We start from the raw sequence: 22,191 nt of genomic DNA, 5'->3' as shown, positions 1-22,191 counted from the left end.
GACAAGAGAATAAAGAAATATAAAAAGAACATCACGATTGTAGTATGCTTCTGAATTAAAAAAAGTAAAGAATCTCAGAGGAGAAACACTGGGAAGAACATGTGGCAGCTATTGGCATTTTAAAGGAAACCATGAAAATAAAGAATTTATTGTTTCTTTACTTTCTTTTCTTTGGTTCACCTGTCAATCCTCTGATCCACGCTCCAGCCCAATAGGTGGCGGTAATGCAGCCTACCGTCATTAAACCAAGAAGAAGAACAACTTCCACTTTTTATTGCGGATGGATGTGACGTAGCTTCCGGTCGCCGCCAACAGCGACATCAGTCTTTTCGCGGTAAAATGAAATGAGCTTCTGGCGTTGATCAGATTTCTCCGGAGCTCTGACAGTGAGAGACAATGGAACCAGTGAGCGCAGAGAGCTTAAAGACCGAGCTGGACATTTTCGGTATCCCCTGTCACGATGAGTCGACCCTCGACAAGAGTAAGTGGCTAACGATGCTAATTTCTGTACGTCAGTTGGAAAGTGGCTGAAAAGAGGCTGCTAGCATGTAAACATCCGTGGACTACTGCTCATAGGGCTGAGCATCAAAACGACGTTAATGCAATATAATCTCATATCGTCCAGCCCTAGAGCTGTGCAATGTTATGGGACTAGTCTCTTATGCTATTCAACTTTCATATGCAGTGATTACTTTGTTTATGTTGTTGTTGTTGTGTTTCAAGTCCTGCAAACCAACACTTGCCTTTGTGCCAAATCTTGATCACTTCACAGCACATTGATATTGATTTGTTTGTGCTTGATCTTAGTTTATTTTTGTGTAATCCCACACTGAATCCATCTTGTTGACATCAGATCAAATGTGTCAGGAATCCTCGTTCTTGACTCTGAATATCGCTGTTGTTAAGTTGGCTCTGTGTATGGGCTCATTGTCATGCTGCAGAAATAATTTGGGACTGATCAGATGTACAATGTAGAAGAAATGAAAGTGCTTATAACCTTCTTATTATGTTCAATTCAACCATGCATCGTATTCCTCATATCCATCTCTTTTCGCTCCATCAGTGGTGGAGCTGTGTATTTGCAGCAGGATACGGGCATATGATATGTTGCTGGAGTGGGTCGCCTACAGCAGCACGAAAAATGGAGTAAAACTCGCCATTGACACCCTGGAGCAATTCAAGCATGAGGTGACAAGCTCATAGTGGCTCTAAAAAAATCTACCTTTTCGTTAGGTCACAAAAGGTAGATTCTCTAACTACAAGTTAGGAAAACTATTTATATCTTCAGTGTTTGTCTGTCTTCTTTGCAGGTGTTGAACAAGAGGAAATCCAAGCCAAGCTCCAGAAAAGAAGAAAGTCATAACAGAACCAGAGACATTCACTCACTGCAGGACTTGTATCTTTTCAAATTAAACTCCTAGGACAATAGAAAACAAACTTGACTCGACAACAGATTCTCCCTCTGAATCCACCTGTTGTCTCTGTTGAGTGTCTTGTCTTGAAGTCATTGTGTTAGTCTTTAACACCATTTGTTCAGAATCAAAGTTGAGGAAGAGGAAGACATTCTTCTAGATACCTACTCTACTCCTGCAAAGGTACATTTTGACAACAAAAGGTTTATTCTCATACAAAAATTGGACAGTTTTATGTTTCTGCACTTTTATGACTCACCCGCTGTCCTGTTTGATCTGCTCTGACCATGTTTGCACCGCGTTTGTCTGCGCAGGGCTCTCAGAAACGAGCACTGACCACTCCTGAACATCCTCATTCAAAGAGGACTGCAGCTCTACTGACCAGCCCAGGGCTGCTGCTGTCTCCCGCCAGCTTCTCTCCCAGGTACTGAGCCGAGCACATCAACAGTCTCAATACACAATTTGACTTTGGAGCCATGACACTAAATGAATCACTCGACTGACTCGCTGGATAAAGTGGATGTTTGTTGACTCTGCTCGTCTCCCATCTCTCTCTCTGCAGTGCAACTCCCTCACAGAAGTACAGCCAGCGAGGGGGGAAAGGGGAGGTGGTGGTCACGTTCGGGGCTGTGCAGGGCACCCGCTGGGTCGGCAGGAAGGCTCCAGGTGCAGGCATCCAGCTGCAGCTGCTGGAAGGTTCTGAAGACTCCCTCCGCTGCAGCTACAAGTACATGTTCCAAAGGCTGCGAGATGTTCGAAATGGTATGCAACCGTACATCCATATTCATGGTCATCAATTCTAGACCCCAGTTTCTGTTCAAAATAACGGCCCCTTGATTTTATACATTTACATACATTCAAAGTAACACAAATTTGATGTGGAGTGAAGATGGAACGAGTGAGCAGAGTTTTGGCTCCTGCCATCAGGGTGGAGGAACACCTGACACCGTGCTTAAGATCCTTTTTTCCATCAGCTGTTTGGTTTTTAAATCAACTGTAGACCAGCCCGACTTTTGCAAAGATATTTAGTCATTTAATATTTCATTGCAATTTCACAATAATGACCCCATTGTATGTTTATGTATTCTTATCATTTTGTCTTATTTAATGTCCGTAATTTGTGCACTGGTGTTGAAAACTACAGAGAGCCTAATTGACCCTCTGGGATGATAAAGATAACCCCCCCCCCCCCCCAACTGTCACAGCCTGCAGTAGAGATTTTTTGCATCTCTCTTCCCCAGTGTTGACGGACAAGATTGAGGAGCTGGGAGAAAGCCTCAAATCTCACTTCAGCATCGAAGAGTTCTCTCCCGTCTCTTTGCCAGCGCAGGTAAAGATGTCATCGTCGTGAAAAAACATTGAATAATGTTTTGACTTCAAATTAACCTACAGCTTTACAAATGTGATTAAGTTAACTTCCAAACCCTTTTAAAATGAGCTTTTTATTCATTTATACTACTTTAGTTATGAAGGTTACATTTTCCAGGTGTTATAAAACTTTTAAAGAAACGTCTTGTTATGGGGGAAAACTGTGACCATTGATTTCATTGTGTAATCCACATTGGTTATTTTAGATCACTAAAATAGTTAATAGCAGTCAAATCTGTGTGTTATCATGACCTGGCTGCTCAGTGTGGCGTGTTTCTCTCTCCACCTGTAGGACAGTATGACAGTGCTGGGACAGGTGTGCTGTGACAGTAACGGCAAACTGAACGCACAGTCGGTTCTGTTGGAGGCGGGACCAGAGCAAGGTGGTCAGCAAGTACCTGTTCACCTATCAGAGCTCAAAGAGTACTCCCTGTTTCCTGGTCAGGTGCGCAGAAGGACACTGGGTCTCCTGTGAAAATTTTGTTTGCTGTATACATTTTTGTTTTGTTTTGACATTAATGAATCGAATGTCTGCGGTGGGCTCTGCTTTGCCTGTGCACTGCAGTTTGTGCAGCAGGTTATGTGACCACCAAGAGAAACAGAGAATGCCAAAGACCTGGGGGGGAGTCTCGCCCAGCATCTGACCGAGAACTCTGACACCAACGACCGATTTCAGAATCATTAACTGCCGGCTCCTAGTATCTGAAACTACTGTGGAGGAATTCAACAGATTCATCCTTGTCTGCCCTCGTTCCGCAGGTGGTGATGATGGAGGGGATGAACACAACAGGAAGAAAACTGGTGGCTTCCAAACTGTATCAGGTGAGCTCCAAGTCAACAACAAGTGCTGACATGTTAACAGTGACAAAGACGACAATTTCTAAAGCCACATTTACTTAAAATCAAAATGAAGTGGTTCTTTAAATCCGTTTATCCTTTTCTTTTCTTTTAGGGCGTCCCTCTTCCTTTCTACACTCCTGAGATGAAAATGGAGATGGATGAAGGTGAGGAACAATGCTTTCCTCACTCTTTACTGTTACTGATTTGTTTTGAGAACTCGATGTCCTCTAGTGATTAAACAAACATGTTCATGCAGAGAAGATCTGACAGCATGTGCCATAGTTTTGTCTCTTATCACATCAACCAAGTCACTTGTCTTTTCATGCATTTGCAGAACCGATGAATGTCCTTGTGGCTTGTGGACCGTTCACAACGTCTGACACGCTGACCTTTGACCCTCTGCTGGATCTGATCAGTATCATCGTCAGAGATCGTCCTGATGTCTGCCTACTGGTATCAAAACCTTTTTTTAATGGATAATAATCTTTATTTCTTCGACAAACAGTCTCATTGTGTAGCTAGTTGTGTACAATTGCTCATAGAACGACCTCAGTCAGTTTACTGGCTGTTATGAGAACGCATACTTTTTTTTACAGTATTGAACGTACCATAGATGATGTAAGTAGATAGCAATGTGACTCTTCACGGTTAATAACCCTTTAAGCATTCTCGTCTGACATCAAACTTGAAGAGCAGAAGGACAGGCGTCGTAAATTATAACACAACACTTGGAATGTCGGCTGCAAGTGTATCTGTGCCAACATGTCGACAGTGACACGTTGGGGAAAATACACAGAGACTGGTGTATGGAGATATTTAGTGTTTAACGCAGATCATCATGGACAGGATTTATAAAACCAGGAAGTAAATTATGTGTGTGCACGTGTTTGCAGCAGCCTCTGAAGATGATCAAATTTGGTGTCAAGAATCGTTTATTTTCCGTGCTACAAATTCTCTGGTATCTTGATGACCCTGTCACGGTCGTACAATCCTCAAATGTCTCTGTTACGTGTGTGTTTCCTAATTCTCCGTTTGTTTCTCCAGCTGGGCCCATTTGTGGATTCCAAACATGAACAAATCGAGGTAAGCTTAACAGTGAACCCAATCCGTTTGTTTCCCAGAAGATCTGCTCTTTTTTTTATTATATTTTGTGATTTAAAAAAAAAAAAAAAAACGAAACATTATAACAGTAATATAAACCCAGCATATTAAATCACTCTCCTTTTTTTGAGCTTCTAGCTCAAGGATTAATTTGTCATGTCAAGATGTGAGCATCTTTCTGTTTCTCCAACAGAAAGCTCAGGTGACTGAGACGTTTGAGGCCATTTTCAAAAGATGTATTGAAAGCATTGTGGATGGGACCAAAAGGTAAATCTCATCTCGGACTGATTCAACTTCTGAATCTTCCGAGAAGCCACCTTTCTCCTCATGGTATTTTGTATGGTGCCCTAATCAGAAACCGTTGTGTTTGTACCGTTCTTTTATCCAGTGTTGGCTGTCATCTGGTGTTCGTGCCCTCACAGAGAGACATCCACCATCATTTCATCTACCCACAGCCTCCCTTCACTCTACCAAACCTCAGCAAGGACCAGGCCCAGGTCTCACACACACACACACAGACCTGACTTCGGTGTTCTATGTGCAAACTAAACAAACTGCTTGTCTTTATGACTTGATGAGCTCATGCAACAGGCTTTTGAGCTTAGTCCTGGGTAAGTGCATAGTCACACATCTTGATCGGTATGTTTTCTTTTCTGTACTCTGCAGCGAGTCACCCTGGTCCCTGACCCCTGCACCCTCCTGATCGATGGTGTGACCTTTGGCTTGACATCCACTGACATCCTGTTCCACATGGGCGCAGAGGAGATCAGCTGGTGAGGAACACTTCATGCTGAAACGGAATTTTAAATTTTCACATAACTTCATCCTGCTGTGGAGCTCAGTTACTGATACATAATTCAAACGAACAAACCCTGTGTTGCATTGCAGTGATAAATGTGGTAATGATTGTCATCACTCTATATTTTTATGTTAAAAAATTTGGTTTGTGTTGCAGTGGCACCGGATCGGACAGATTTTCCCGAATACTGAAACATATTCTGACGCAGAGGAGGTAGGAATCCTGAGGACACTTGTTCTTATCTGTTTCTGAGGACTCCGAACATTAACGCTGTCGCTCTGTGTTTCTGTGAAGTTACTACCCGCTGTATCCGCCTGTGGAGGAGGTCAACATGGACTATGAGAAGTTCCAGAGCTTCGGTCAGATGCCGCTCACCCCCGACCTTCTCATCATTCCCTCTGAGCTGCGCTACTTTGTAAAGGTGCACACCTCCCTCAATTACATTGATATGTCTTCCACATTTACAGGAAGTGTAACAAAGGACTAAACTAACATTGTTAGACTGTATGTGACACTAAGAAAGAAGAAAAGACTATTTATTGTTTATAGAGCTGGAGTGATATAGAATTTTGCTGGGTGATATAAATACTGAATACTATATATATATATATATATATATATTGTTTATTCTGTATTTAATTAGGTCAGGCTCTAAATGATCATTTAAATGAGCCTTTTTAAAACCTCTTCTTCTCATGTCCTCAGGATGTGGTTGGCTGCGTCTGTGTCAATCCTGGACGGCTAACAAAAGGCCAAGTGGGCGGGACCTACGGCAGGCTGATGATTCAGCGCAACGCCACGTCAGAGGATGAAAAAAGATCGAGCCCCTGTTTGGCTGCTCAGGTGGTGAAAATCTAACAAGACTTGTAATTCTCACTGTCACCAGAAGTGACCTGACTTGAGCGGGACCAGTTTGTCAGCAGCTCTGTACGCTGCCCTCTGCAGGCTCTCTGATGTAGAATATGTCAACTCTTGAACTGTTGAAACCACCTCACCCAGTTTAGTCAGTTTGATATGACCAACATGTTGAGGGTGTGCACTGTTCTTTGGATGGAAAGTGGGTTTCAGTCTCTCTGCTACAGCAGAAATAATCTTTTCAATAAATTATTGTCAACATTTGTACTTAATTATGTTCTTTCTTCTACCTGAGAATGTTATTGTCCACCTGTGGTTTGTGTTGCCTCCACGCCAACAGTTGAAAATGCTTTTTTTGTTTCACAGTCTGCTCCTTTCCTGTACTAAAGCTTTATATCTGTGGTTCTGTTCAGAGGAGAAATAAAGCTATGAACTACAGTCCAAATAATAATAATAATGCAGTTTAACATACTGGTGTTATTCCAGGTGATGTTTTATTTTAATATACAACATTAGATACAGATGTTTCACCTTATTTCTCATAAATAATCTTAATATCCTGCAGTCTGGATGACCGCTGTAGGTTTCTGTGCTTCATTCTCAGGTTTATAGGTGGCACGGTGGTACAGAGGTTAGAGTGGTTTTCTCCAGGTATTCCGGCTTCCTCCCACAGTCCAAAGATGTGCATTAGGCGTGAATGTCTCTGGAGCGAGCTGTTGGCTCGGGGTGAACCCCGCCTCTCACCCAGTATCAGCTGGGATTGGCTCCAGCCTGCCCCCCCCTGTGACCCTTCCATGATGAGCAGTATAGATAACGGATTGATGGATTCTCAGGTTTAGTCATTTAAAACCTATTTAGTCGTAAAAGTCATCAAGCTCATCAGAATCACTTTGTTGGTCCGTCTTTTTTGAATTGTCCTCCACTTGAAAAATCTCCACATAGTCACAAGTTGCTGGAAAAGAAATTTAACATAGATCTTAATTTGATCTTCATCTCATCCTGTCGTTGTGATGAGTTATAACTGATACTTTACCTTTAGCCTTGTCATCAACTTTCAGGTCCTTGTCTCTGAAAATATGATCATAAAAAGAAATGAGAAACATTTTCTGAAGTGTTTTCACCATCACAGACCCAAAAGCTGGACTCACGTTTTCTTTGTTTGTTGTTGAGGTGCGAGGAGATTCTCGATATCATTCTCGCTGAACTCATCCCTGTCTGAGGATCCTGTTTTACTCCCTGACTTATCGTCGTCGTCATCATCTTCAGCCGCTTCCTCTGGAATTATGTGAATCTTCTTCAGTCTGAAAATAGAATATTTCCTTTAGTCACGTTCAGTCATTGTCAAAAAAAATCATTGACTTCCTTTATTTACCTGTTTTCTTGTGGTGAGATGATACTGTCATCAGAATCGCTTTCCTCCTCTCCTGCTTCGTCACTCCTCTGCTCCTCTTCCTCTTCCTCCTCTCCTTCTCCATCCTCCTCTTCATCGGACCCCTCCTCAACCTCACATACCTTGTTCTCGACTCTTTCATCCTCCTCTTCATCCTGAGAGGAGGCAGAACCCTGTTTTCTCTTCTCCCCATCTTCATCCTTAATCCTGTCTTCATCATCTCCCTGATCCTCCAACTCTTCCTCTGCTTCTGTCTGCTCTTCCTCTGTTGTGTTCTTCCTGCCAGAAACATCATCATCATCATCATCGTCATCCACATGTCTCACGTCTTTCTCTTCATCTCTCTGACTTTTCTTCTTTTCCTCCCCATCTCCAAGATCGTTCTTATGCTCCTCTTCTTCCTCATCCATCTCTTCTTCACTGTTTTGTTCAGCACCACTGTTGCTCTCCTGCATTTCTTTTTCTGCATCTCCATTTTCAATCTTCACACTGTCACTCTCTGATTCCTCCTCTCTGTCTGATTTGTCAACAGGTCTTTGATTCTCTGCATCTTTGCTCGTGGAGTCCTCCCTCTGACTCCCTGACTCCTCTCCAGTGGAGTGACTCTCCTCTTTGTGACTCTCAGAGTCTTCTCCTTCACTCTTGGTCATGTCATTCGCCACCTTCTCGATCTGTGGTGATCCCACAGCGAGTCCCCCACTCCTCCTCTTTGTCCTCTGACCCCCGCTTGTCCTGCTGTTCCCACACGAGGCATCGCTTTGGACCACTGTGACTCCAGCAATGACAATTGCACTGGAAGTCTGAGATGAGCTTGAAAAGGGAATAAACAACTAAGTATTTTGTTATAAAGACTTCATCCCTGCATTTAATGAAATTATGGAAGAAAAAATATAGGGAACATATAGCATAAGTAAAAGTAGCCTACTCATAATGCAGAATAACCCGTCTCAGTGTTATATTATTATTATATTATTTTAGAGGGAAAAAAGTTAGTTCACTTTGTCATGCACCATAGAACAAATGTGAGAACAAACAACAGGAATAAGGAGAATAATGATTTGTAACATATAAAGTCAGAAATGGGGAACATTATTAACAATATTAACTTTATTTATAGAGTAACTTACTTAACAAAGTTACAAAGTGCTCAATACAGAGAAAGCAATGAGATCCATCAAAATATAGAAAGATCATAAAACAGGAATAAAATGAAGATACACCTAAAGTAAAAGACAGTTATGGCTGATCAGTGTAGATCTACTTACCCCTGAGAGCTGCAGCGTTCTCTGTCTGAGGACGTACGCTTTGCTTTTCCTCTCTTCTCCCTCTTCTTCCACTTCTCTCTGCTTGACTGACTGGAGTCTCTGCCACTCTCACTGCTCTCTGCCTGGCCACTGGACAGACGCACTGGATACACACATGCACACAGGTTACAGGTAAATTTAGAAGAAAACCAACACTACATGTAGACATGCACAATTTTATGCAATCAATGCTTGTTTCCTTTTCCCACCCGGATTAATGTCCAGCTCCTGTGAGCAGTGACTGCTCCTGCTTTCACCACCCGTCTCTCTTGGTGCTCTTCTTGTCTCAGCCTCCACCAACCTCTCGTGTGGAGGTTCATCCATGTGCAGCTGACCCCACAGAGCCTCAAAGGCTGAGGGGATCCCAGTAGCACCTGCCGTCCAGGACAAGGGGTTGTCGGACTGAAGGGAAGCCCAGCCTGGTTGATCCTGCCTGGGCCAGAGGGGAAGATGAGCCAGCATGGGGGCGAGGTGGTGGAATTGGTTGAAGTGAGGGAGGATGGGGGAAGGCGGGAGGTGGGATGAAAGGTCAAGAGAGGAACCTTGGGGTTGATGGGGCATGTTGGTGGGAAACCTAGCTGACTGGGTTTGAGTGTGGGTGAGCCAGGAAGAATGACAGGGCAGATGAGGGGAGACTCCCTGGTTGTTGTCTGAGCGGCTGTTTTGTTTGTTGTTCTCTTGAAGTGCAGAACAGTTCTGTGGCTTTAATCCTGCAAACAGAAATAAATACTAAAAGTGACTGTGCATGGAAATAAGGGGAGCTGTTGTGATGCTATGAGTAAAATCTCTTGGCAAGATAGGACACTAAGGACAGCATAGCTGTGGGAAATAGATTGTGGAGAATTCCTGTAAAATTCATTCATTGGGGTCAAATAAATCATGAAATATCTCTGTATTTCCCTAAAAGAAATAAAATACATGAGAGAATATACTTGTATAAAGTGAGTGAGGAAGAGAACAAACCTTGTAAAAGTAAAAGTTGCTCTGCAGAGGATTTTCTCATTTGTTCTTCCTCTGAATTCTTCAGACATGATCTCAAATATTCCTCCATCCTCTGTCAAAGAAACGGTTTCACAATGATCCAGTTTCATAAACATACGAACGGCTTGGCTTGCTGAATCAAATTACTTTGAAAATTAAAAACTGCAAGTTGATAATTGTTCAGACCTTCCTCTGAGCAGTTTTCTCCTTGAGGTGCTGTTGCCATTGGGGGGCGCTCTCCTCCAGGTACTTCTCATACTCCAGCTACAAGGGTCAAAGGTCAGTGTTAAATTGAGCATAAGTGATTTATAAAGGCAGGAATAAAGTACAACTACAATCACTAGGCAACAGGCTTCTTTTCCTGAGCTATACTGACTGTCTGTCTGTGTGTCTGTGTGTCTGTTTGTGTCTGTCTGTCTGTCTGTCTGTCTGACCCGGACAGTCTTCATGGCAGCGTTGCGGGCCAGCAACTCTCTCAGTGCGTCCTGTGCTGTGTCAAACTGCTGCAGAAGCTGCCTGTTGTGTTGCTGGGCTGAACGCTCTCTCTCCGTCAGCTGCTGCCAGCGCCTCCTCAGATGCATCTCTCTGCTGCATCAAACACACACCAAGTCAGACACACAATGAATACACAATGATGCACATTGCAACACCTTGCTTGTTGTCTCTGTGCACTTACAGATGCTGGCGACTCTGAGGAGTTGAAAAGTCAGCTCGCAACAGCATTGGCCCGTGAAGACTGTAAGACAAGGGGCATTGCATAAAGTTACAGTGTCACACCCATGACACACCCACTCCTACACACACTTGTACTTCTAGCTTAGTGAGGACACTAATCTGCGTAATGCATTCCCTAGCCCCAACTGATTTGCACAAAGATATATGTGCAAGTACACACACACAAACACTTTACACTGAACTTTAAATTTTCCATACAAATATTTAACTAACTTTACTGAGACGACACTGTACAGATCTCTGCAGCAGTCAAACTGTATTATGCTCATATTTGTCAGAGGATATTTACTGTGTTCGTTGAATTTATTTTGAAAACAAGAAAGACGATTACCACTCTTTGACTCCATGGCAGCATCCATGAATCTTACCTGTGTTTTAGACTGGGCTGTCTTTGTTGAGTGAAAGTGTTTCTGTCAGCGCCGGTCAGATTTCCAAGAGACATTAAATTCTCCTTCGGTGCAGCCATGACTGTCAGCTCTCAGTGGATGCAGAGATTATCAAGGATTAAGGTCTGTGCTCTGGGGGGAGGGTCCAGAGACGTGCTGCCAATCCGCACATCATGGGGCAAAGTAAAGGAGTTAAACAGGAGTGAGGTTTGGTTTTTCAATGTGACACATAATCCAGTTTTGAAACTTCCACTTTTACTATAGGTCTGTACCTGAAAAGATTGAAAACCATTAATATGGAACTTTATTTCTGAAATGTGAACGAGTGCAGTGAACATAACGGAGGATCCTCACTTTATACCATTAAACACAATTGGACATGGTATGGACCTTAAATATTTAATTGACCCTCTTATAAAAGCCAGTTAGAGTGTGAAACCTTGATTTACATTAAATATATATTAATAATGAAATTGTAATAACATGTAACTTTTTTTATCAGCCTACTTTACAGCAACATATATTGGAGAAGCACAGCAACATTTCCCAATGGGGGGGTCCACTTCTAGTCCTGGAGAATCGCACTGCTGTAAATCTTCCTATTTCCCTTCTTTACCTAAACCTCATTACCTGGATCAAGTGTTTCCAGACAATAAAGAGCTAATTGTGAATGGGCAGTGTTGGAAAAAGGGATAATTCAGGAACTTTTAAGCACCAGAAGTGGGAACATCTGCCGACAGCAAACACAGAATAGTGAGAAATGTCCATCACAATAACCAGAGCCATAAAGCGACACCTTCACAGTGTTTGTTTGGTCCAATCAAGGTTCAAGCTTTTATTGTTGTCATGTGTAAAGGAGATATTGTTTCCTGTTGAGTATCCTCACAGCTTGAGAGAAGAAGCTTGTGTACAGTCTGCCTGAGGAGTTCATGATACTTCACTTGCTCTGGCTGAATGGTAAGCGGGCGAAGAGGCTGTGGATGAGGTCGTTGTTGATGTACGTAACCTGGATCTAACATAACCCCAATCAAACAAACTTGTTAAATCAGAAATTATTACTAAGCAGCAAATCCTCACATTTGAGAGACTGAACATATGTTTTATTAATATATTAGCAATAGTAACAGATTTGTGTTGTTTATTTTTACAGGTACAGTGTACAATCAAAAGCCATTGCCATTAGCTAGCAGCAAATTTGCATCTGGGCAGGTAAAAAGAGGTAAGAAGAAGAAGAAGAAGAAGAAGAAGAAGAAGAAGAAGAAGAAGAATCATTTCAGCTCTATTTTTATATACAGTTCCATCTCTAACAAATCAAGTTTTAGAAACTTATCTATTTTATATGCATGTCTCTTAAGCTGTCAAATTAATGCAGTGGGTTAAAAGTATATGGTAAGAAATGAGAATACTCAAGTACAAGTCACTTAACATGAACAAGTACAGTACTCAGGTTTATGTGCTCAGTCACCTCTGTTCATTTTACGTTTCGAGAAGGGCACAAGATTTATTTTGTTACCAGCGGAACCAAAAGTAGCTTGAGTCATCACGGATATATTTTTATGTAACACTCGCGAGCAGATTCCGTCCATTGACAGAAGCCGTGGTGAGAGTATCAGCGTCTTGTATTTACTCTGTTGGGACGTTAGTTTGTCTCAGAAGAAGTCGAAGGTTTAAATAATATCACGAGTCTGGTGTAAAGTCGGTCAGGACGCTAACGAGTCGGTTGTTTCGCTAACGAAGCTAAAAGACGCTTGTTCGAGGGTGTGTCTGTCAAACCGGTCCCTCCACCGACCACACCGCGGCCACAGCCGAGAGGGAAACATGACGAGTGTGGCCGCTAAAGTGTTCTGCCGGGTGGAGCGGGTGTGTCGCCACCTGCCCGTGGTCCTCAACACCTTCCTGGTCTTCTCCATCACCGCGGAGGTGAGCTACCTGGTGGTGGTCGAGGCTCCGCTGGAGCCGGACCAGAAGAAGACTGAGTGGTCCGCCTGGTGGAAGCTGGTCCACCTGCTGGCCCAGTACTTCATGCTGGGAAACATCTGCTGGAACGCCCTGCTCTTCCTCAGGACCAGTCCCAGCATCAAGGGGGTGTTCCTGGGAGGAGAGGGAGTAGGCCTGGGCTGGAGGTGAGGAAGGAGCAGGGGGTTGTTACTGTTTGATGAATACACAGCACATTATGTGATATGGCCGAAAGTATGTGGACACTTATCTACACACTTTTGTGCTCCTTTAGTCTGGACTCATGGTTGAGGAAAGCCTTCTCAGTTCAGATCAAGGATTTCTTAATTAATTAAACATACTGCCCTGCTTGGGGAAGTATTTGTCTGTCTTGATATAATCCTAAATAACATGCAGCAACTTTTCTTAACTTTTTCAGCCACTCCTTAGATTGACGCTCTTCAGACGTCTTCCAATTGCTGACAAATCATTATTGCTGTGTGGGTCCAGTCCATCAGTGACTGCTGAAAAGCAGATAAACACTTTACTAACAGCCTTGTTATTCTTAATACTACAGCATATAATGATATTTTAATGAAGTTCTCTCAACTTTATGGCAACAGTCTGTGCAAGTTCATGTCCTGACAGTGTTCTGTGCATGAAGTGACCTCTCAATATTACCTGGTTGGTGTGGAACATCCTGCGGATGCCACTGAACATTTGTGTGTCTACGAGTTTTAGATTACAAAGTCAAAGTTTCATCTGTGAAATGGTGTTTATGTGCATCTCTGAAAATATACACGAGTATTATCTCTTTCTTCACACAGGTACTGTTATACATGTGAGACACACACTCCTCCTCGATGCTCCCACTGCTACGACTGCAAAGTGTGTGTGCTGCGGCGGGATCACCACTGTGTCTTTTTCGGCCAGTGCGTGGGCTTTCGCAACTACCGCTTCTTCCTGAGCTGCCTGTTGTTCATGTGGTCTGGGCTCCTGTACGCCACGCTGATGAACGCCGAGGTCTTCATTGTCATACTGAAGGAGGGGGTGAGCCTGCACAGCATCCTGCTGCTGCTCATACCCTGGATCATGCTTGTTTCAGGTAAGATCTGCTGTCTCACATGTTGGTCCCATTTTTGCTCCTATCCTGTAAAACTCACTTATTTTTAAATAATTCAGTTGTTCTGAAATTATGTATTTTAAACATGCCTAAAACATTATTTGCTACTTCATCTGCTCTATTTTAATCTGCCATTTTTAAATTTGGTCCAATCACAATATCATTAATCACCCACATTGTTCCACAGGGGTCAGTAGTTAAATGTACATATACATGTGGATGGCTCATGTATTTAACCAACTTAACACTTAGTTACCTTCCCAGAGTTGTAGTATTAATATTAGTATCTAATATTAGTACAAAGCAACGCTGTCTTTATGCCTCTACCTGGGGTTTTATGACCGTCTTTGTCCCCTCTCTGTGTCTTAGGCCAGGTCTCAGCCCGCGCCTTTGCCTTTGCCTTCATCGCTGACACATGTGTGGTGGGCTTCCTGCTGGTGTCCTCATTCTTCTTCTTCCACCTCTTCCTGCTGTTTCGGGGACAGACCACCAGGGAGTGGTTCTCATCCCGCCGACCCTACAACCTGGGAGTCCTGGGCAACATGCGCAGCACCCTGGGCATTCGCTGGTACCTCTGCTGGCTCTGCCCTCTCATCCCATCACCTCTACCTGGAGATGGGATAAACTTCCCGGTCACAGGGTCACTGGAACCCATCCGGTAACAGCTAGAAAGTCTGAAGATTACCAGGCTGTTTGTCCTTACTTTTGTGGTGATGGTTAATAATGTTAGGGATCAGCAGCAGGGGAGATCTCCTCAGTTCAAGAGGAGACATTTTGGGATGGGAAGAAGCTAGAATAACATGTGGTTGTTCAAGGTTTTGTTGGATTTTTCCCACCAGTATCTTCTCTGTATCTTTAGCTAAGGATTTATGGGTCTACTTGAGAAGGTACTTTGACTTTCAACCAAAGGTAATTTGTACGCTTATTGAGGCGGGACTCAAGTTCCTTTGGAGTACTGAGCACTGAAATGTATGTAAACGTGAATGTATTTTATTGAAGATGAAAATTGAACAGTTTTAAATGCTCACTACCAGGCTCTCACAGACTGCAGCTGCTGTGTCGTCATCCTGCTGGATGCAGTTTAGCTGCCTAAATGTGAGGGGCGAACACGTTTGGCTTGCACTGTTCCTGAATAGACGATCGGATTATTAATTACACCGTCATTTGCCTCTTATATGCTGTTGTGAGTTAGCTGCTGTGTTTATAAAGCTGAGTTTATTACAAATACACTGAACTTTTTACTGGATACTGACAGTGATGTCTTACCATCCGAAGGGCAACTTATGTGAAAGCTAATGTTGCAGTTTACAGACAAATGTGAAGTCATTTAGTAAATGCAGTATTTAAAATCTACCTATCGACATCACATGTGAATGGTCCTTCTCCATGTTTCATATCAAACTGTTCATGTTCCAGTCAGACAGCGACTGTTAAACCAAACCTACAGTGTAATATCATGACACGGTCTGACTGCTGTGTTCCATTTTCCTACTCTATGTTTGTTTTTACAACCAGTGATACAACACACCGCCAGACGCCAGGCTTCAGGTTGATGTTTTTTCCAGAAATGTTACAGTTGAAAAGTTTTATAGTTATATTTTTTTCTCCTGATATGTTTCCTGGAACTGTTTCACCAGGCTGTTCTTGAGATTATTTTATTTCATCACTTTTCCAGTGCGAACACACAACATACTCAAAGCCTGCATCGATTCAGTGAGTAGTATGGATTAGGGACACAGCGTTGATGCCATCTTTACTTTTGTTGCCTCATTACAACACCCCCACCCACTGCTCTTTTGCACCTTTGCTTTTTGTCATTTTAATTGTCCCGGCCTTAAAATGTTGTGGAAAAATCCTCTGCCTTTGTTTGACAGGTGCTCTTACTTGTCCAACACAAAATTTACAGTACAATCAAAACTATGTTTTGCTAAATATATTTGTGCTTTATTTCTTTTTTTCCGCTCTGTCGTGCCATTCGATGTTTGGTTTTGCCATTAAAGGTTGATTAAGTTAAGTTTTATGATGGGAACTATTGAAAAATTACTAACTTTATTATTTTGTACACTGAAAATTGGTGTGAGTTGTGTTGTGGTAATTAAACTTGGGTTTGAAAGGAGTTTTTTCGTCAGTTGAAATCATTTTGAACATTAATTGTGTGCTTGAATGAAAAATAAAAAGAAAGGCAGAGCACCTACATGTTTTAACCAAGTCTTCATCAGGTGCTCAGTTCATTCATCAAAGGATTTAAAATTTGAATTTAAATTCAAAGCAGTCTAACCTCTTCCAGTGGAGCATCACTCCTCAGCCCATCTATTCACACAATCTACTCATTCACATTCCTTTTAATTCATTTGCAGGGAAGATGTTCTCAAACCAGCTGTCACCATATCTCAAATAGAATCATAACTAATACAGGCACAGCCATTTTGGACCCATATCCATGATCCTAATACACGATAATGTCAAGAGATGTTTTGTACTATTATATTGTTCCATGTCTGACTTTATAAAAACAACCAACAGCTCATTTCTAAACCATGACTGTGACTGTCAGGTGCAGTCAACACAGCTGAGCTTTATGAAGCAGCCACATCCACAATGTAGCTTCTATACCTTCATCAGTTTGCACCTCACTGCTGGTAAGTGGTCTTGTTCTCAGTATAAAGTACTAGTGTAGTATTTTACAGCAGGGCAGGTTCAGCAGTGTGATACTTTGGTCAACTTATAAATGAGTTGATTAGGATTTGATGAGCAAGCTGCAGTTAGTTAACTGAACGCTGTTAGCTGTGGTGGCGTGGTTAGCATTTAGCTAGCTGAGTGAGAACATGAATGACTATTTGTTAACGGGTCTTGAAAAACACTGACATCACTTTTGAAATCTAGTTAATGTTTACAAGTATCATCTAAAATGTGAATTAATCTGTTCTTTCAAAACAATCTGGCTGTAAGCTAGCTAAATCGAACATGTGAGCTAACATTAGCAATGGGAGGTGGCATGAAATTGAACCTGAACTCCATTAGAAATACTGTAGTTATTATTATTTTTTCAGCTGATGTAGCTCTCATTACAGCGCGTTAGCTTAAAGCTAACCAGGCTAATCTGTTGTATTTCCTGTATTTAATAGATTTTTATTTTCTAGACAGAGCAGCTGTTTAACTTACTTTTACTTCACTTTATGTCGTTGCTAACCATGTTACTCCAGGACATCTGCAGATCTTAAAAAGTATTAAAAGTTGTCACTGTTATGTGATGTAATGTCCCATATAAAGTAACCACATGTGATTTAACAACAACAAAAAAAAATGTTGAAAAGCTTTTTTAGGTCATGTCAAATTTATATGTGGAACTAAATTTGAAATATGTTATTATCTGTCCATTTCCATGTTATGCAAATGTGGGTCAAGGATGTGTTTCATGAAGTAATGATATCTATATAGATTATGAATTATTGTTACAAATAGCTGGAAGGAAATATCAAGTGTGATATAATTGTCAATAAAGTAATGCATGTGTTGAGTAATTCTGGGCCATTTTAGTTTTCATCCGTATATATTTTATACCTTAAACCCTGCAGAAACCCTGCAGTCTTTTTAAATTTCAATTATTAATTGTATAAATAATTAATGTATGGTATACCGGTAGATAAGCTAATTGGAGCGTTTGGAGAGCTTTAGTCCATAAACACTTGTCAGTGGATCACAGATGTAATGTTTTTCTAAGCTTATATGTCACGTTGTTATATTATTAGATTCAATATAAATTAAGGATAGAAGAAGAATGGAGAATATGTCTCTGTGTGTCACTTATAATGGGAATTGTTCATATGTTGATCACAAGCAGGAGAGAAGTAAACCACCAGAATGGAAATCACAAAGGAAAATATGTGAGTGATGTTCACTGAACAAACCTTCTCACACAAACTGTATGATTTATTCACCTTACAGCAATATATGAGGCTTTGTTTCTGGTGTGTGTGTGTGTGTGCGTGCGTGCGTGCGTGCGTGCGTGTGCGTGTGTAGGACACAGATGGAGATGCTTGAGAAAATAGCTGAGCTGGATTACGGTCAGAGCCAGCTGAAGGAGCTGAACACTACGATGAGGCACTGGCTGGATGTTGCAGATGATGATATGGCGGCGCTGCGCTCAGAGAACGGCGCCCTCAGAAAACAAGTGAAAGTGTAACTTGTCACACATCATCATCTACACATTAGCAGAAAGGTCCCTGGACCGTTTGACCTCAACTTGTCACTGCAATCATCTTTTAGCGTGTTCATCATCTGCAGTATAATTCTATCAGTCTTTTTTATTATGCATGCTGTTGGTATTCAAGCCAACAACCACCATAACAACATATATTAGAACTAATTTTTCCACTGCACTGCACTCATCCCCTGTGGAATACCACAAGGCTCCTATCTTGTCCTATTTTATTTATATGTTCTTCCTCTGAGCTCTGTTTTAGAAGATGCCTCGTATGACTATGATAATACATAGCTGTACCTGCCATGAAAGACTCATCTTTATCCCAGTGTATTTCAGCTTTGTATTTAAATCTGCATCAGAATGTGTCATTTAAATACTGTTTTGCCTTAATCATTAACTGTTTTTGTGTCAGTGCTTTCCCAGCAGTGCTTTAACACTGAGTAACTGTCAGCAGCTTGTTTGTGTGTCTGTAGCCTGGAGAAGCTCATCAGTCAAGCACAGGAAGTTGAAGCAGAACCTTGCAGGTTCCTCCTCACCAACGACCTTGATGTTAAAAGATGCAGTGAAAAACAGATTCAGAAAATGGTGGGTAACCATAATTGTTATTGTATTGCAATATGTATTTTTGGTGTTTCCGGAAAATATTTAGATTTAGTGAAAGCGTGGTCACAGGGATATGATGTGGCTTTTATTGGTAATTTTTTCTCAACAACAGTGAGTTTAGTGCAGATGGTTATATCACTTATACTAACCTGTAATATTTCTGAACCCACCATATTCTCATCCTTTAAAGCCAGGTCATAAGAGGATTTATACCGAAAGCTCTCACTGCAGTGATATCTCAGCTGTAAAACCAAGAGACGACGATGTAGTTAATGTCGAGGATAACACATTTTAGGCAATTTTATATATTTCTCCCTAAAATGTTATGTTTCCAAGTTAAATTATTTATTGCATCACTAGGAAGGTGAAGGCGTTGCATAGGTGATACATTTATGGTTGTTTTTTTCTTCCAAAGCCAAAAATAACAGACTCCTGTTTGTCAGAAATGGAAATTCCATACTGAGTTTTATACAAACAGTAGTTTATTCACAGCTAGTCAAACAGGATCAATCCCCTTACACCACAATACTGGCAGTGTGCGAGAGATATAAATCAGCCGTCACGCTATCATACGTATCAGGTAGACAAACGCAAAAACTTCAACCTGTTTAATTAGCTGGTGCTCGTCATTTAAAAAATGTTGTGTTTTTGTGCAGGAGGAGGAATCCACCAAGATGAAGGAACAAAATAAGAAACTAACCACAGAGGTGTAATGTCTGTTCCTTTTCACACAACAACTCCAGTCTGTCATCATGCAGTACACCGCTACATTTGTATACATTCATGTGAACATTTTCCATATTTAAATCATTTCAGCTGAATAACCTGCAGCAAGAGAGAGAGCAGGACATGATCAGCCTGAGCAGGTTCAAGGCTGCACTTAAAACCCTCGAGGTAACACAGAGGATTCAACTCAGAGACGTTTAATTATTGTTCACCTTCCATTCATCCCACCACTGCTCATTTCACATTGTCAATGTACAGCTCTTTATTTGTTATGTTCTGTGTTTTCTCAGTTTGAAATGGAGGAGGCTAATGTCGGGCTGCAGCAGAGGGATGAAAGCCTTCATCAGGTATGAACAGAGACATCAGTACTGGGCAGCGACTGACCAAAAGTTTTTAAATATGAGCTTTGTCTTTTGAAATTCAACATGAATATTTTGACAGTTTTGTATTTGTCATTATTTGATCATCGTTTTTCTAAATGTGTGTTTTGTAATAGAAAAACTTGCAACTGCAGCACTTGGAGGAAACAGTAGAAGAGTTTTCCATCATCATAAAGGTAAAGATGTAAATTTGTTTTATAAAATTTGAACACACCACATAATTCCATACTTATCATCATAGCCCGACCAATATGGATTTTTGGGGGTGCCAATATTAGGGAGTACAACATTTTAGATGATGATATATCGGCAGACATACATTGAAAGAATTGGCATTGATTTGAACGCTTATGACAAAGAAATTGGAGCTTAATATTTTATAGTTTTACCACAAACATTATTATACATAAATATAGATAAAAAGAAAACACAAATGAAAACAAATATTCATAACTTATATTATTATCTAACTGAATTGTTTATTTTATAAAATATAATATCTTGCAAGCTGCAGCTTTTAATTATTTCCTCTCGCTCTAATTCTGACACATTTCACAACAAACAGTCTCGTATTGTTAACAGAATAATAAATGTGCAGTGCAGGAATAAATCTGCGACATTGTCTGCTGGCTGCTGACAGATGTTTTGATTTCTTTGCTCCAGGATCTCAGGCAGACAAATCAGGAACTGAGAGAGCAGTGGGAGGACCGACAGGATGAGGCCTTACTGTAACTCTGACACTCGAAATCCTCTTTACTTCCAGTAAATGTCACAATTACATCTGTGTGCACTCAACACTGGATTGTGTGTCTGCTGTTGGTTTCCAGCTCTGCTGTGAGTGACCTGACGGAAGAAACCGATGGATCGCTCAGTCCCCCTCTGTCCCTCTTAGAAGAAATTAAGCTGCTGGCCTCTTTAAATGAAGTGAAAACAAGCACATCAGACTCCACACATCTAAGACATGTATGAAGTCTTAATTTACTTAATTTAGTTTAATTTACTTCCACAAGTGACCACTAGAGTGCCTCTACAAAGTCCACTCTCTGAAGTAGCTCTGTTGTTAATGATCTCTGGTGTTGTTGCTGCAGAAGGAAACTGAGACCGAGGACTTGCTGAACCCTCAGAGTCTCACAGAAGATCATCAGACCAAAAGGTACTTCAGGTAGTAGCTCTGATGTATTAATGATCGTATGATAAAGGAAATGTAGGAATATCTTGGACAATATATTGTATTCTGGGACTTGCAGTTCTGTATCATGCTGATGCTGCTCTTTTCTATTCTTCTTTCTTCTATGCACTTCCCCATTATCAAAGGTGGCCAGGAACCTCACAAACAGCCGTCCAGAGAGCAGGACTCTTCCTGATGTGCATCTTCTTTCTCCTGGTTTTGGTCTGTGTGACGTCAGCAAGCATCTCAGGAAACAGTGATTTGTTTTCCATCAACACTTTCTGGACTGGTGCACGTATGATATTACAGCCCTACTGCAGTGTGAACTATGCTGGCGCACCTCCTGTTTGATCTGAAAATCTTAACCTCTCATAAAGTGACATCCACTCATCTGCATCAATTTGGGTTGTTTTTGTAACTTTTGTTTTCCACACAAATCATAAGGCTTTATTGCTAATATTTTAATTGCTGCAAAAATACAACATTAACTAGAATGGCACTCAGCAGAGCCAAGACCCAACAGTCCCTGTAAATTTAATACGCTGCACATAATTCTCTGAGAAAACTGTGAAAACGCTCTATCTCAAAATGTTAAAACAAGTGAAAAAATAAAAATCTTGGATCTGCCCCCTTATCTGTGCACCAAAATTGAATGGGTTCTTCCTCAATCCATATCGCATTCTTTCATCAAGTTTCATGGAAATCTGTCCCAATCTGTAATTACTTTAAATATCTCAATGAATACATCTACCAGTGGCTGCCATGTTTTTTACAGTAGTCCAAACTGGACAAACAAAGTTGCCATGACAACTGAAGGCTACCACAGGTTCTCCTTCATGCTTGGAAGGGGACGGTGAGGTGAGGGGTGTTCAGCTGCAACA

General features: G+C 41.4%; 4 protein-coding genes across 7 annotated transcripts; 3 read left to right on the top strand and 1 right to left on the bottom strand.

The window, feature by feature from the left end:
• Window positions 1-273: 273 nt before the first annotated feature.
• pola2 (polymerase (DNA directed), alpha 2) lies at window positions 274-6,636 on the top strand. Its single transcript, XM_034598142.1, has 18 exons — window positions 274-481; window positions 1,064-1,188; window positions 1,311-1,396; window positions 1,538-1,595; window positions 1,727-1,836; window positions 1,975-2,174; window positions 2,654-2,742; window positions 3,073-3,225; window positions 3,540-3,602; window positions 3,733-3,784; window positions 3,955-4,073; window positions 4,665-4,703; window positions 4,915-4,988; window positions 5,110-5,218; window positions 5,388-5,494; window positions 5,677-5,733; window positions 5,815-5,941; window positions 6,226-6,636. The coding sequence occupies exons 1-18, from the start codon at window positions 397-399 to the stop codon at window positions 6,376-6,378; spliced, it is 1,806 nt and encodes a 601-aa protein (XP_034454033.1). The 5' UTR covers window positions 274-396; the 3' UTR covers window positions 6,379-6,636.
• A 216-nt stretch (window positions 6,637-6,852) lies between these two features.
• On the bottom strand, window positions 6,853-10,326 carry LOC117769304 (protein starmaker). The gene is made up of 8 exons (XM_034598141.1): window positions 10,237-10,326; window positions 10,033-10,123; window positions 9,279-9,779; window positions 9,031-9,172; window positions 7,748-8,575; window positions 7,524-7,676; window positions 7,409-7,443; window positions 6,853-7,327 (listed from the first exon to the last, which is right to left on the bottom strand). Exons 2-8 carry the CDS (start codon window positions 10,118-10,120, stop codon window positions 7,230-7,232), a joined length of 1,845 nt encoding a protein of 614 aa, XP_034454032.1. The 5' UTR covers window positions 10,121-10,123; window positions 10,237-10,326; the 3' UTR covers window positions 6,853-7,229.
• A 2,333-nt stretch (window positions 10,327-12,659) lies between these two features.
• On the top strand, window positions 12,660-16,346 carry zdhhc24 (zinc finger DHHC-type containing 24). The gene is made up of 3 exons (XM_034598145.1): window positions 12,660-13,294; window positions 13,934-14,211; window positions 14,599-16,346. Exons 1-3 carry the CDS (start codon window positions 12,990-12,992, stop codon window positions 14,889-14,891), a joined length of 876 nt encoding a protein of 291 aa, XP_034454036.1. The 5' UTR covers window positions 12,660-12,989; the 3' UTR covers window positions 14,892-16,346.
• A 434-nt stretch (window positions 16,347-16,780) lies between these two features.
• LOC117769308 lies at window positions 16,781-21,847 on the top strand. Of its 4 annotated transcripts, XM_034598148.1 has the most exons (12): window positions 16,849-16,868; window positions 17,370-17,422; window positions 18,071-18,113; window positions 18,250-18,408; window positions 18,907-19,018; window positions 19,693-19,930; window positions 20,053-20,109; window positions 20,259-20,318; window positions 20,806-20,870; window positions 20,970-21,105; window positions 21,231-21,304; window positions 21,457-21,847. In XM_034598148.1, exons 6-12 carry the CDS (start codon window positions 19,886-19,888, stop codon window positions 21,659-21,661), a joined length of 642 nt encoding a protein of 213 aa, XP_034454039.1. In that variant the 5' UTR covers window positions 16,849-16,868; window positions 17,370-17,422; window positions 18,071-18,113; window positions 18,250-18,408; window positions 18,907-19,018; window positions 19,693-19,885; the 3' UTR covers window positions 21,662-21,847. The 4 variants fall into 4 exon arrangements, with proteins under 4 accessions (XP_034454037.1, XP_034454040.1, XP_034454038.1 ...); XM_034598146.1 differs by lacking the exon at window positions 17,370-17,422 and having other exon boundaries at window positions 16,781-16,868; XM_034598149.1 differs by lacking the exon at window positions 17,370-17,422 and having other exon boundaries at window positions 16,781-16,868; window positions 21,465-21,602.
• The last annotated feature ends 344 nt before the right edge of the window (window positions 21,848-22,191 follow it).

The sequence above is a fragment of the Hippoglossus hippoglossus genome, chromosome 10 (assembly GCF_009819705.1).
Source record: "Hippoglossus hippoglossus isolate fHipHip1 chromosome 10, fHipHip1.pri, whole genome shotgun sequence".
Lineage (NCBI taxonomy): Eukaryota > Metazoa > Chordata > Actinopteri > Pleuronectiformes > Pleuronectidae > Hippoglossus > Hippoglossus hippoglossus.
Note: the sequence above shows the minus strand (reverse complement) of the source record. Positions and strands in the feature narration are given on the sequence as shown.